Source organism: Sinocyclocheilus grahami, unplaced genomic scaffold, assembly GCF_001515645.1.
Source record: "Sinocyclocheilus grahami isolate Dianchi unplaced genomic scaffold, SAMN03320097.WGS_v1.1 scaffold92.1, whole genome shotgun sequence".
NCBI classification, from domain to species: domain Eukaryota; kingdom Metazoa; phylum Chordata; class Actinopteri; order Cypriniformes; family Cyprinidae; genus Sinocyclocheilus; species Sinocyclocheilus grahami.
In genome coordinates, this window is record NW_015505271.1 from 4,073,064 (window position 1) to 4,089,454 (window position 16,391).

General features: G+C 36.1%; 1 protein-coding gene across 1 annotated transcript in view; it reads right to left on the reverse strand.

Annotated features, from left to right (window-relative positions):
* LOC107587461 (disabled homolog 2-interacting protein-like) overlaps positions 1 to 16,391 on the reverse strand; it is a 141,859-nt gene that overhangs the window by 97,377 nt on the left and 28,091 nt on the right. Inside the window, exon 4 of the mRNA XM_016275251.1 lies at positions 13,808 to 13,934. Within this exon, the coding sequence (XP_016130737.1) occupies positions 13,808 to 13,934 (127 nt within the window). The remainder of the gene's footprint in view (positions 1 to 13,807; positions 13,935 to 16,391) is intronic.

Below are 16,391 nucleotides of genomic sequence, written 5' to 3' on the forward strand. Positions count from 1 at the left end.
TTGACCCGCCCTCAAACACTCTAGCATTTCTGTGTGGTTAACATCATGTCGAGAAGACGCCGTGTCCTACGCTGTGAAAGTGCATTTGTTCTATTTTCACTTCCGAATAAAGAGGTTGCAAAGAATCAGTGGTTGACATTCATTTTTTCAACGATACCACAGTAGTACAGCCCAAGCTTTTTTTGTGTGTGTGTGTTCCCATCATTTTACTGATGACTGCTTCTCTAATCTTTGGGAGTTCAACGAGGGATTCCCAAAACGCTTGCTCGTGAAAGATGGCTCAGTGCCCAGTTTATTTTGACCAGATTGCTCCATTTAATTACAAAGTGTAAGTATGATAAATAATAGATGTGTATATTTTCTATTGATCGTTCAAAATACACTTAATTCATTATAAAAGAGGTGTCAAATGCTCAACTAATGCAGAAACGTATAATACTACCTATCGTACTTCGTGGCACCTTCGCTTGGCATTCTGATACAGTTCCCACACGCGCACTTAAATAAATCATAACAATGACACTGCTATCACGTCTTATAACTACAAAGTTGACACTTACCACTGAGAAAAATCCTGCTCCAGTCATGCTGGCGAATCAGTGTCTGGTTGATCAGCTACTTCAGGCGTTTCATCATCGGACTCAGGATTTATAAGGTAAAATCGATAACATCTGTTCTATCTATACATTCTCTCCGGAGCTGTCAATCAGTTATGGCAATAGGCGTTTCGTTTTACGACACGCGCTGTACGCGGTAGACCAATAACAAAGGACTAGGCTATCTGACCAATAAGAGCAGAGTAGGCTCACAGAAAGGAGGGGTTTAGAAAGCCTGATTCTTCAACTGCTTTGTACGAATCGTTTACGAATCATTGAGAAATGCGGTGAAATTAAATGTATATTTTGAGAAAATTAAAGTGTTTTTGACCTTGCATGCATGTAAACCTGTTGTAGGAGCCTCCCAAAACAATATTAGGAACCTTAAAAATGGCATAATAGGGGCACTTTAAAATATAATTTATTCCCGTTATGGCAAAGCTGAATTTTCAACAGCATTACTTAGTGTGCAAGAAACTTTATTATTATCAATATTTAAAAATAAATAAATAAATAAAAATAATAATAATTTTGTGGAATCCATGGCAACTTTTGCAGGATTCTTTGGTGAATAGAAAGTTCAAAAGAACTGTTTTTTTTTTTTTGGATCAATTTAATGCATCCTTGCTGAAGTATTAATTTCTTCAATTAAAAAAAAAAAAAAAAAATCTTATTGGCCCTAAACTCTCACCCTCATATTGTTCCAAACCTTTATGACTTCCTCTCTTGTATGGAACACAAAAGATATTTGATATTTTTGTCCACATAGTCTAAGTCAACCGAGTCTAAAACAACATTTCTTTCCTGAATACGTTGAATACGTGAAACAGCCAGAGTACAACACAGACAAACGCATCCAGAGACACAGATGGTTATACTGTAAATGATGCAGCTTGTCATTTGAATGAGTTTCAGGTCATAAAGTTTTGGATTTAGTCTAAGTTACCACTTTAACTGAGATTTAAGTGAAAGAAAACTATTATTTATTTTTCCTTTTGCAATATTTTCTTCTCAATGTTACTTTATACAAGGCAGGAAACATCTGATAGCTGCATCTCTTCAGTCTCTCTTCTCCTTCACACACAGAAACACACACTCACGCAGCAGGGCTCCCATCACCAACAAACAAACTGAAACTCTACATAAGTGCTCAGATCAGACAGCGTCTTTGGAAAACAGACTAGCTCTACAAGCTCAATGCCGAAACCCTCGAGACATTTAAAAGCCTGTGAATAACACAATCCTCCATTGTTCTGGAACTAAATTTCTCTGTGACAAACTTGTCAGTTCAAATTCACTTCAACGATATATTACTGCTTCCACCACTCATTCTTAAGGTCTTTCGTTTATTTTTTTCAAACTACAAAACTGTGATTCATGCTACCTTTAACAATCTTTAATCAACAGAATCCAACTGAAGGTCATATCTTCTGCGAAGAGTCTACGGATATCAAAGGGTCCAAAGTTCCAGAAACCGTGGCATATGCCATTGCAGAAGTGTCTTACTTATTCTAAAAGCAGAAAATTAAAAACAAATGAAAATAAAGATGAAACGAGTAGTGTAAGAGCCATAATTTGAATAATTAAATTTAACATTAAAGTTCAAAGTGCACGAGTAGGTATAATTTTAATGTGTTTGGATTTATATGTATATTCGTTAAACACCCCCATGTTCATTCTGTAATGGTTTGCTCCGTTTTATTATTGGACTGTCTTTAAGCACCTTTTTTGGCGCCCCTTTGTAAGAAAGAAGGAAAGACGGAGCTACACTGTTTTTTGACCGGTGTTTATTTTGTTTCTGTTTATTGAGCAAGAACATCCAGTAAACGATTGAAATTTGAACGAAAACCAAAGTCAATTCTTTGCGCTAGAGAACAAGAAAAATTATTGCTATACTACAAGTAGTACTACTCAATCTTTTATGCATTCAACTGGGAAAAATTTAAGTAACGATGTTGTCACGCTCGTGAAGAAGATAGGCACACGAAGACAAAAGTAATCCAATAATATAACATTTAATAATAATCCAAGATGATGAAGATCCATTCAAAACAGGGAAACACAAGCAGCATGAGCATACACAAATAATATCCGGCGTAGAATGAACTGAGGAGGGAGACTAAATACACAACAATTCAATCAATCAAGGGAAAACAGAACGGGTGAGGAGCTAATCAACTACTAAGGAGACAAATGAGGGAATGAACTGAAAGGCAATAGAACTAAACAGGCAGGATGACCAAACTCAATGCAAACAAAGAATTAAAAGGTCCATAACTGTGACCGATGTAAAAGACTTGCTATATTACTATTAAAAGAAAAACCTTCCAATTATGCACTAAGGATCCACAATTATCATTCTAAACTGATGACTTCTCATAGATTTAAAAAGTGCACAATCACCTATTAAAAATGCATTTTGATTATTTTGGAGCTCCGGCAGCAATATTCTACGCAATCTGATCCCCTATTTGAGTTTGTTATTCTCCAGAAATGAAAACTGCTTTGCATAAATGGAAGGTTGCCCAGATGGAGATTAGATTTGTTTCTGAAGAGGAATGAGATGGCACTGCCACATTGAAGCAGAGAAGTGTTGATTAAACCCCTCTTTTTCTCACTCTTTCACTCACTCTCTCAGCTTATTACTAAGCAACATCGCAAAAGTTTTTTTGTTTCACACAGACTTTTGAGGTTGATCTTCAAACGCTCAGAATACAAATGTCACAGCGCAGTGTGTGCAAATGTGCACACATGCAACACACATAAAGGCAGACATATGGACACATAAAAATAACTCTGAAAGTTTCAAATACCAGCATACTTGGCACACATACAAAGACATTGCTGCTGGACAAGCAGATGGTGGCAAAGGGTCCCCTAGAGTCTTAATAAGACGCTAGCAAAAGCTGAAGGATAGAACATCAAACTTGATCTGTTCCCTTACTGTTCTCATGGGCTTCTGTAACAAAACCTCCTTTGAGCAACTCTAGAGACGAAGCACCGAACTTTCTTGCATACAAACACCCAAAAGACTAAAGATAATATAAAGACATTCTTCCCACATGATATTCAGTTAGATGGGAGCACGCATACACATGCTCTTTTGTCTTTGGTCTAATAATTAGAGTCCCCTCCAGTCAAAGCAGACATGTATGCAGTTCCCATAGGCCAGAAGTGACTCAGAGAGAGTGACTGAGAGATTCTCTTGTTTATCACTTCGGGAAAAAAATGTAGTAATCCTCCCACCCTCCCTTCCTCCCTCTCCTGCTCCACTTGCTCTCTCCTCTTCTCTCTTCTCCTCAAAGAAAAGGGAAGAGTGAAGTAGGACGACAAACATCCAGACCTATTTCCATCTCAATGAGGGCTAGGGATTCTGTGTTCTACCTCCTAAGAAATGACTTTCTCTCTCTCTCCGTCTCTCTCTCCCAAAATGCTTTAAAGACCCCATGAGGTTGGAGTTTAGTTGCTTTTAGTCCACGTTCATTAGCCTTGAAGAATATTCTGGAAGTGTAATATGGAAGATATTTCCATTTAAAAAATTGCCTTTCTCTTCCAGGAAAACAGACACTAAATATTGTTGAATCATCCTGCACTACACACATTTTCGTCCAATCAAGTCTGTCAGTCTTATAATGCAAGTGGATGGGAATCACGGCTTTGAGAGTAAAAAAAAACATACACAAAAAAAAAACTGAAAACCTGACGCATATTCTTCTTCTTCTTGCTTTACGGCAGATCGCAGACTTATAAGTGCATTACCACCACCTACCTCTCAAGTGGACCATTGACACTCCTAATTGAGATTGTAGATCAGTGTTTCTCAACCCTGGTCCTGGGCGCCCCCCAACACTGCACATTTTGTGTGTCTCCCTAATCAAACACACTTGATTCAACTCATTAGCTCATTAGAAGAAACTCCAGGACATGAAATGGGTGTGTCAGATAAGGGAGACATACAAAATGAGCAGTGTTGGAGGGCGCCCAGGACCAGGGTTGAGAAACACTGATCTACAATCTCAATTAGGAGTGTCAATGGTCCACTTGAGAGGTAGGTGGTGGTAATGCACTAATAAGTATTATCAATGTATCGCCACGAGCCGCAGGGTTTAATTTGGTTTTGTTTGTGTATGTTTTTTGACTCTCAAAGCCGTGATTCCCATCCACTTGCATTATAAGACTGACAGACTGCAACGGTTTGACTTAAAAATCTTCGTTTGTGTTCTACTGAAGAAACAAAGTCACCTACATCTTGGATGCCCTGGGGGTAAGCAGATAAACATCAAATTTAAATTTTTGGGTGAACGATCCCTTTAAACTTCTTGTTTTGACTAGGAATTGCATCAACACAGGAAAGCAAACTGCCCTCATTAAGTGATTTCTTGGTTAGAAGTGATCTATACATTCTCGGCATTGAGCCCAAATACTCCCTGAGCTAATTTAGCAAAGAATAGCTAATTAGATTTAATAGTTTAATTACAGACCTACGCAGGGAATTTCACTATGGCACTTGCTCAGCAACTTCCTTACAACCACTGTAGAGCCAGGACTGCTTTATTTCAGAAGTTTTCGCTGCTGAACAGAACATGCAGTACTGTATGAACCCAGAACCTGGGTTCTCTTGATATGGACTGTTACATAGTAAAAAACTCTCACATAAACATTTATTTGCAAAAATCTTCCCACACTGATATTAACTAGGACATTTACCATTACATCAGATTGCATAAGGCCTGCTATTTTTTGCCCCAAGCAAGGGATTTTAACAGATTTATTCTAAGCTTGTCATTTTCAAAACGGGTACATTACCGTACATTTTCATTTCAAATAAATGCTTGTCTTTTGAACTTTTAATATCAAAGAATCCTGAAAAAAAAGAAATCGTGGTTACAACAAAACGTTTAAGTAGCACAACCATTTTTAACACTGATGATGTTTTTTTGAGCATCAAATCAGCATATTAGAATGATTTCTGAAGGATCATATGACACTAAAGCCTGGAAATCAGCTTTGCCATCACGGGAATAAGCAATATTTTAAAATATACTGCAATAGCAAACAGTTATTTTAAATTATAATAATATTCACAATATTAGAGTATTTTACAGTAATATTACAGTACTTTTACTGTATTTTTGATCAAATAAATGCAGCCTTGGTGAGCATAAGAGACTTGCAAAAACATAAAAACAATTATAATAATTAATTAATTAATCTTACCAAGCCCAAACTTTTGAACGGTTGTGTGATCCTGATTCTAAAATATGACCGGACAAGTCATGTTTGAAACATGTAAAATAATCAAAATATTAAAAATAAATAAATAAATAAAAATGAATAATTCTTTTCATTAGTTTAACCTAAACAGAATTATTTCATCCTTATAATATTTTCTCTTTGAATAAATCCAATAAATGTATCACTTTTATATTAGCATGTACACCTGTGTCCACACATCAGATGAATTCTCCATTAATAAGCAAAACTGCTTTACAACAGCTTAATTTGATTTTATTATTATTATTATTATTAATAAATGCATTTTTTTGTCAGTTAAAAAATGTTCTTCTTGTGATAATATCTAAATTAACTGGTTTTATTAAAGTCAAATCATTGTATTTAATGACTTAATCAAACTGAAAACATTAAGTCACACAAACAAGTCATTTTTAAGGGTCAGGTCAAGCAGAAATGATTCTTTAATCCTGATAATTGGTATCTTTATTGCCGTCATTACCCTTTTTTAAAAGCAATAAGCCACTTGAGGCCTATCATTACAGCAATTTTACCAAAAGCTTTTTATCATGCCTCTGTCAATGGAACACAGGAATCTCTCAACTTTAAAACAGCAATAAAGATTAAATAAGCCCCTGTAGGTTAAGAATCAGATAGTAAAGTGTGGAATTAGCACCCTGCTAACATGCACTCGTAATAATAACAGAAAGAAGATTAGATTCCCTAGAGTGGCAGGGGAGAGAAGTATCCAAATGATGTCTATCCTTTTCATTGCCCTTGTCGCTTGCTCTCTCTTATCTTTAATTACTCCTCTCATCTGAATGCTCACTACATTAGAGATAGTCCTACACTTCATCCCTGCAGCAGATGACACAAGATGCACCAAATACCAAGAATGAGTCCAACCCTGTTTTCATAAAATGTTTTCTTTCTTCAGCTCCTGTAAATGGTTTAGATACACAGATATGAACATTCAGAGCTGTTTTTGCTCTGCTGATACAAATTGATTTATCTATAAGGATAAGTGCATCTCTCATCCTATTATGACGCAAAATGCCAGAGCTTCACTGGATCCTAAAGCTTTTAATTCCTTCATTCGGCTGTTAAATTACACATTCAAAAGAAACGCTCACCACAACACTAACTGATTATGGGTACATCAAGAGTCCTGTCTATGAATTGGTCTCAATATAAGGGTTTAACTGCCTTGAATCGCATGGTGATACGTTTCCATGGCAGAGGATTATGGGAGGGCATCTATTCTGCCGGGGCAGGACGGTTGTACCGAGTTATTTGGGGCTATTCTGGGATATTTTGAGGTTTGGCCTGCGTTTAAGACAGATGTTGGGCTCAACTACTGTGTCATGGATTTGGGTTCCCTTGCCAGGGCTTACTTTTTCTTTCTTGTTAGCTTTCTTTGCAAGCTCTCCATCTCTCTCTGTCCAGCATATCGACCCAGCTGGGCCCTGAATGTCTTGTTTCCCTGAAATACTTTAGCGGTTGGCTCATTCAGCTAACCACATTCTTCCAGAGCTCCTTCTCTAGACCTGCGCCGTACTCTCTGTGCATACAGACAATGGAAAAAATAGTCAAATAATAATTTAATCATTAGGTTTTTAGAGATCTCTGATAGGGGAGATTGAAATATGTGAGCGTAAAAGAAGAGGGAGAATGTGAAGGAGAGGAGAAAGCGAGATTTATTTGTGTACATGAGTCAACGTCTTGTCCCATCCTGCTCACTCTCACTTTCTCTCTGTCTCTCTTTCTCTCTCCCACACACACAGATACATCTACTCTTCCCCCTCTCAAACTAAAGCCACAAGAGACACACAATTCAGAGAAACACAATTCCTTTAAAATGCGAAACTCCCCCTAACATAATCAAGTCAGCACAGCACACTCCAGTCACCCACAACTCACACATGCACTCCTTCAAGAAATACAAGTCAAATCAGAAAATATAAGCGCCTTATTACAGTTAGACAGAGAGAAAAAAAGAATCTTATAGTCAATCTTTATAGGAATCACTACAATCATTGTAAAGACATGCATGTAGTTCTTAAGTGTAGTCATAGGGAGACTTTTTACTGAAGTCTGCTTCACACGGCAGCTTTTTTTTTTTTTGGTCAGAAAACACCCACTTAGACAGGAATAGACTAGTTGATAGACATGTAAAGCCATCAACCAAGGTTGTTTTTTTGTTTTGTTTTTTTATGGGCCATTTAGCGCCGGGTTTACCTAACATTTATTGTACCACAATAATAGAATGAAAAGAAAGAACAGACAGACAGACAGATAATTAAAAAAAGAGAGAGAGAGAGAGAAAGAACGGCGGCACAAAAACACATAGAACATACAGTTCAGCTCCTGGATATCTCATTTACATGCTACTAAGTGCTTTAAACACAACTCTGCAAAACTCGTTGCAACAGTTTCAAAGATTGTAAAGCCACTAATACGGTGAACTTTGGCACATTCAGTGATGATTTGCAAGTGTTTTCCAGTTTCTGTGCAATATGCATCAGGACTGCGGGTGGTCTGTAGGCATGCCGTCTGACACTAGTTTTCAACAAACTCATACATGTACTCTTACAGCATTTCAAACACTATGACAGCAATCCACCTCCAGTTCACCAATACTGAGGCAAGGTCGGAGAGCATCTTTCCTGCACATGCACTTACCGGACTGGCCCTCCGACTCAGGGCTCGTCTCAGACTCCATAACTTCACAGAGTGCTGAACTGCTGTCCAACAACTGAAAAACAGTGCTGAAAGGAGACAGATGGGAGGAGAAAGGAGAAAGGAAAAGAAAGAGAGAAGAGGTTCTCCCTTCCCCCTATGTGTAGAGAACCGCTCTGTGCCCCAACTGCTGTTCTATGTTTGTCTACTGCTCCAGAAAGAGAGACAGAGGGAGAAAAACAGAGACAGAATGGACGCACGCATGTGGTGTGCATGCAGATTGACTATTCCTGTAAGTTGCTGTCTCTCTTTTGCTCCTACTTCTCACATGCTTCTTAAAGACACAGTATCAGCGACAAGACTTTTCACAAGCCTGCAGATTTTATTCACAGTCTGTAGTCTCTTTACAGAAGGACAAATAAAACGCCCAATATTTATGAACACCTTATGCCACTAATGAATATGAGTCAAGTAAACACTGGTGACCACAATAAAGCACGCGTTCACATTCACTATGATCTCATTCTGAAATTCCCCATGACATATATACTAAGTATCAAACTGCATACTACCACATTAGTGTGTATGAGCATTAACGAGCTACTAGCATACCATCAGTCTAAGCATTTCAACGAGCCATTAATATATCTTTATTTTGCTACACACCATTGATAAACATGAATAAGTAATAGGACAACAGCTTTACAATTTCGGTCTCTCTTTGATGTTTGTCTATGAGGTTAACAAGCTACATGCACTAATGGTGATTTGAAGGCATTTTGACGTCAGCATTCAGCTCTACAGTGCTGTGCAGAAGCTGGGTTAGCCAACAGAGAACAGAATATACAGAAAAATAAGTGAACAATACTATTATTAAGAATTTGAGAGATATTTTATAAAGGCTCTCTGATGAGTACCGTATTGATTTGATTATTTGAGCTTTTAATTTGCAGTATTGAGGTACAGTGCATGATTTACACTCTTCAACACCCCAGAAAAAAAGTTCTGATGTTTATGAATCAAGCTAGTGGGGTTGTTCCTGCTCTCCCCCTCTGGTTCAAAACATCAAACAGAAGGAGCAAAAGAGTAAACTAGAAGATTTACTTCAGTTTCGCTTTTATCTTCTACCAGTTATTCAGTACAGGGTGGGGACAAACAAGAAACACTTTCAAAGTAAATCTGAAATTACAGTTATAAATCTGATCATACATAATAATACATTTGATAATGACAATACATTTTAATATGCGTGTTATGAGTTTGAGCATACTGTAATATACTGGATATAAAATATAAAAAAACAAATCTGAATATAGAGTTAAACGCCCTGAAAATACAATGTAACTCAATATACTGAATTTATAATCAATTATATAACTATTGTTAATAATTCACTGTATATTCAGATTTATAACAATATATTTAGACTTACAACAATATTTAAAACTATACAATATATTCATATAATATCCTGTATGGTCCCAATACCCTATAATGTATTCTGGTTGGTAAAAAAAAAAATTATAAATAAAACAAACAGGACAATATTTATGTGTAGGTCTTTGAGTTTGAGGAAGCAAAAATGTTTACTAAGTTAAAAAAAGACTCTCAGCAAATCTAAATGTCTCTGTCAAGCAGAACAAAAATACAGCACAATAATTAAAAGCAGAACTGAGCCAGACCCTTGAGGACTGTGGTAGGATCTGTAGTAGAATCTGCATTTGCTTTATGGGTAGCTATATGTTAGGGATGGCTCGATACCACAGTTTTGGCTTCGGTACTGTACCAGAATCTCATACCTCAGTATCGATACTAAATTGATACAAATAAACAGCCTCAAAATATAACTGAATTAAAAACAGAGATCTGCATAAAACTCCACAGTAACAAATGTGTTGCTTGTTTACAATACACACTTCTCAGCGCTCTGTACTCCTTAAAACAGAAGCGATACTAAACAAACTTCTGCGCTTTCAGCAGTGTGGCGTGAATTCAGACCAACTTAAACACATCTGACTGGTCATCACACACTCAATAGAGACGTCCATGATTGGCTACAACGCTCAACTCTGCAAAAACACACTGTAAATAGAAACCTTTGACACTCATCACAGAGTGTTTACACAAATACACACAAGAGCAGTAACATTATATATTGTCTTATTTTATATCATCAGCAGCACAATTGCGGCTTGCTCCTCTGTTGTCACATTTGCAGGTTTCACATCAGTAACACTGCAGCATAGCAGTGAACCTCGGAACAGCAGCGTATCAAGCACCGCAATGAGCAAAATCATGCATGATATTGTATAATTTGAAATATAATATATACCGGTATTTTGCTAGTACCGATATACCCTCCAATCCTATACTCTGTGTTTGTGAGCCTTTAAAAGCCTGGTTATCAGGGTTTAAATTTCCATTTATTTTTCATGTGATGAAATATGACCCTGGACCACAAAACCAGTCTTAAGTCGCTGGGGTATATTTGTAGCAATAGCCAAAAAAAACATTGTATGGGTCAAAATTATCGATTTTTCTTTTATGCCAAAAATCATTAGGATATTAAGTAAAGATCATGTTCCATGAAGATATTTTGTAAATGTCCTACCGTATATATATCTCAACCTAATTTTTTAATAGTAATATGCATTGCTAAGAACTTCATTTGGACAACTTTATTTTTATTTATTAATTTTTTTGCACCCTCAGATTCCAGATTTTCAAATAGTTGTATCTCGGCCAAATATTGTCCTATCCTAACAAACCATACATCAATGGAAAGCTTATTTATTCAGCTTTCATATGATGTATAAATCTCAATTTCAAAAAATGTACCCTTATGACTGGTTTTGTGGTCCAGGGTCACAAATCAGTATAGTGTTGCCTAATAACAGGCACTAGCTAAACTGTGTTGTTGTTGTAAGTCTTAATATATCCAGCACAGCTATACACTGTTATACAGCAATCTGAAAACTTACATAAACATACATACACACACGTTTGGTTCACTATATTAGTAAGGACAACAAATAAACTTCCATTGTTTTTACATCAGGTAATTTATATTTTCTCTCACCTGACAAAACACTAAATAGAAACATGATTTAGCCAATGTACATGCCTTTTCAACTATAGGTCTGACTTCAATATGATACAGGTTTCAATAGTGCCAGCTGGGCGATAAACCAGTTCAAACGGTACACCAGTTTGAATTACGTAACAGTAATTTTTAAGTGCCTATGCAACGTAGACAGCATCTTGAATTGAGAGTTATGCAAAGATCACCGGTGGCTTCAGATCATTGTTGTTTCACATTCACAGCACGCTAAAATATCACACTCTTACTTCATCTGGACAAACTGAGTATCATTAGAAAGATTAAATACTCCAGCTTCGATATTTGACCACTGTTATGATACAACTCGACTTTATGTCAGGAATGCAAAATAATCAATCGTTAATGTATGATATTTTTTATATAATAACAACACGCATTCATATTCAGTAAAGTCTGCTGCGGTTTATTTGTGTGTCACATAGCTGCACTGAACAGCGTCCATTAGAGCTTATAGTCCAAAAGTGCGCATACTTCTTCAGACAGAATCATAATTTCTATTCATTTTCCACTGTTTTATGCGATCTGATGAGCATTTGCTGCTTCCAGTGCTGTCTGTCTGTGTTTTCTCTTCCGCAAAATATTGAATGAAAATCCTAAATACTGAACTGGGAGTCTTCAGAAAACCTGCTGTCAGAGAGTGAATTTGTGTTCTCATTCATGTCTGCTGTTTTTGATTCATGCAGATGTTTTATGTAGTATAGTTTAACAAACCTGAAGTCAGACCATTCAGCTTTTGCTTTAAACTGCTCATGCTGCATCTTTGTTTGGATAGTGATTAAAATGCGGTGGTTCTGCAACATTTTCATGCATTCTGAGTCATATAATGGCCCAGTCAGGGAAAAACCGTGATAAGCAGTGAAACTGCCACAATCCTTAAAAAAACAAAAAAAAACATGATACAGATATTTGGTCAAACCGCCCAGCACTAGGTTTCACTATATTAGTGAGGACATTTTTGAATAGTGAGGACATTTTGGACCTCAGAAGTATAGTCAATCCTGCACACACACATAATAACATACTTTATAACTGTATAGCCTACATACTGTATAAGGCACCGTTATGAGCATTTCTAAATAGTCAGTCACAAAGAGTCAGAGTCAGCTCACAAGACACATTATCACACTGTACAATTCTGGGTTAAATACAACAAAAACAAAATTTTTGGTAGAATCACACCCATTGACTTTCAATTATCCAAGAGCATGCCAGAAATGTTTATATAGTATTTAACCCAGAATATTACTTTAAATCACCAATGATCCTTGATCAGGCTTGTCTACATTCACAACTGAAAACAAATCTGATCACTACTGAAAACATCTGATTTTAAATCAATTTCCTTGAAATTTGTTCTGTATTTTAAATCCAGGTAAATATAGGTGTTGTCAAGACACGCTAAAAGCATTAGTCTCACATAAACAACCACTCAGCACACCTTTAAAGGGATTTCTCTAAAAAATCATCCATTTGACAGGGTCCATTTTGCAGTAGCATGTTCATGGAAAAATATACATGCATTGGTAGGCCAGTCAAATAGCACAAATCAACATCAGCCAAATAAAGTACTGTATGCACACATTATAGATAATAGGTAAAAATGTGATCAAAATAAAAACACAATGAGTATAAAAGCTAGTCCAAACTGTAAGAAACATCCTTTGCCAGAAGAAAATAATTTTGCAGCCAACATCCTCCCCTGCTGGCATCAATGGAAATGACATGGCTCAAGTAACTGTACAAGGTAGCAAAAATTTAAGTCACAAAAATGAGTCACTAGCATGGTCTGAGACTAGTACAACTCCTATATTTGCTCTCTTCATTAATCACAATAACAAATGTGTTCATCTGCAAATACGTATCAAAGGTAGTTTGTGACAAAAAAGTGACCAAAAGTTTGACCGATACCTCATAATTAAAAATAAAATAAAATAATGATGGTTTTATATTATAGGATATTTTGGGGGGAGGAAACACATTTTGACTAAGACTTCATAAACTCTTTTTTTCATGCACAAAAGTTAATTCTAGCGGATAAAATACTTTAAGAGTCAAGCATAACTGCAAAAGTACGATTAAAAGCTTTACATTTCCGTATATTTCTAGGTTTTCTATGACCATGAGAGACCACGGCCCCTGTCCGTGTTGTAAACATGTTGAGTAACAGTAGTACACTCACCGTTGTCCACTGAGAGATGACATTGTAATTCCGGGAACTGCGTCTCCACAGGAACACTGATGGTGCGACGCAGCAGTCTGGATTTGCAGGTGTCAGTCCTCTTCTTCTGTAGGAGCAGAGGGTGTATCTGAGAGCGGAACACATGAAAGACAAAGAAAGACACAATTGAGCACACATTCGCTTGCCTCTCATCTCATGATTAATGTATTCCATCTGAATTGAACAGATTTAAGTCTGACAATCAGAGGCAGCAAGACAAAGAACTCAAATAAAACAAGCACACAGAGGGACAGAGTATGAATATATTAGTCAAAGGGCTTCTAGCGACTTAAATTACTTATTGAATATGTCTATGCCATTTCATATGTAATGGCATGTCGCAAACATGTAAAAATAAAGCAGCTAAATATCATCATAGGGACAAAAAATATTTTTAATAAAATAATTTTGGGGGGTATTTTCTTCTTCATTTACTCACTATTGTTAGGTATGGCAAAAAGTTCTATTGAGAAGAATACAGAAGGAGAAATAGGAAGAGAGAGCAGCTAAACTCTGGGGAATGCAGCTTCAGATCTGCCAATATGACCTTGCTCTCCTTCCCAGAATCATGCTTCCAGCACACATTCAACTCTCATGGTGTTATAACCAAACACTCAGAACGTGTATTCTCTTGAGCCTGTGTGCTTTTGTTATTACCAACTGTGAATTTGCCCTCAAGAAAGAGTCCACATTCAATTTCAGCCACAGCAATCTGGTTTACTGACAATCCAAACCAATTTAATGACACTGACATTTTAGTTTCATAACCAAGATTTTTGCCAGATACTAAAAATATTTTAGGTCTGAAGTAAAGGTGGAGTGAAATTTGATACATATTACTTTTCATATTAGCACTCGCCTGTAAGCTGATTCTTTTTTTGACGTGTACTTTGGAGGGAGCTGAATGAAATGAAACAACATACAGTGCTAAAGGGCTCTGCAGAAATTATATTTTGAAGGCTAAAAAACAATCAATCCAAAAGCCAAAACTACAACTTTTGCCTCAAACTCCTAATTTCTAAAACTCCTAATGCTGCTTATTAATAGTTAGTAATGTAGTTGTAAAGTTTAGGTATGGGGTAGGATTAAGGGATCTAAAATATGGTCATGCAGATAACACATTAATATGTGCGTTGTAAGTGCTAATAAACAGCCAATATTATCGTAAAACACATGAAAATAAGCAAGTAGCTAATAGTGAGAATTGCTCCATAAAGTAAAGTGTTACCAAATAAATAAATAACGATAAAATTAAAAGAAAACTTGTGAATATCATTTTCAGAAGCCAAAAATGTGCAAAATTATGCTTTTACAAAAAACCACATTATGATATGCATATTTAGCACAGTTGCAGATTAGCTTCTATTATTTTAATATAGTTACAGTATGAATACTCTTACACTAACCCACACCCTAATACAGGGTTTCCCAAACTGGGGTTCGCGAGTTGATGACAAGCAGATAATTAAAATATAATTATTTAAAAAAAGATCAAACAAATAATAGGCTACGTAATATTAAAATAAAAAATCTAAATAAAACTTACTAACAAAAATATATATTATTTGTTTAATTTGTGTCATGTGACCGACGTCATGACAATGGACACGATATCAGAAAACCGCGAAGTCACGCAAAATGGACAGGTTCGTTTCATGCACAAATAAAAGAAAATTCCCAGAGGGTCCAAGCACAAGCCAGCACAAAAAAGTACCAAAGCAAGAAAAGCACTGTAAGTACAATGAGAACTACATCAAATTCAGATTTACATCCATAGATGGTGCTAATGGCAAGCCCTCTCCCATGTGCGTTATATGTATGGAGAAACTGGCAAATGAATGTATGAAACCAGCTTTTTTGAGAAGACATTTGGAAACAAAACAAGCAAACTTGTGACAAAACCAGCTGAATTTTTCCAGGCAAAGCTGGACAGTTTAAAACAACAGCAGAAGCTGATAATTAAAACAGCCACTGTGGCCGAGAATGCCCTGAAGGCTTCTTATGTGGTATCACAGCGCATTGCCAAATGCAAGAAGGCCCATACAATTGTTTTTTTTTCAAAGTAAAGAAATGTTACAGGTTTATTAAAATGTAATGTAAAAGTGAAAACTAACAAAGAGTGAAAAATTTAAGGGGGTCTGAATACTTTCCGTACCCACTGTATAATAAGAAAACCCCCATTTGAGAAATCTTGTATTAAAAGCTTTCTAAATTATAGTCCAGTGTGAAAAAAAGGAATGTGTAATGAAGTTATTTTACATTATATGTTATTTGAATTGTACTAATATGAAATTGTATATGTTCAAATGTGTTATAACAATAAATACTACTGATTAAAACTTTAAAAAGGATAAATAATAAATATTTTGAAGTAAACATGCAAATTTGCTATTAAATTATTGAAATATATACTTAAAATCTCTGGGGGTACTTTAAGTAAATTATTTGGTCAAAGGGGTTCGCCTGACAAAAAAAGTTTGAAAACCTCTGCCCTAATAGAAAACGTTCCGCACTTTTACAATTATATATATATATATATATATAT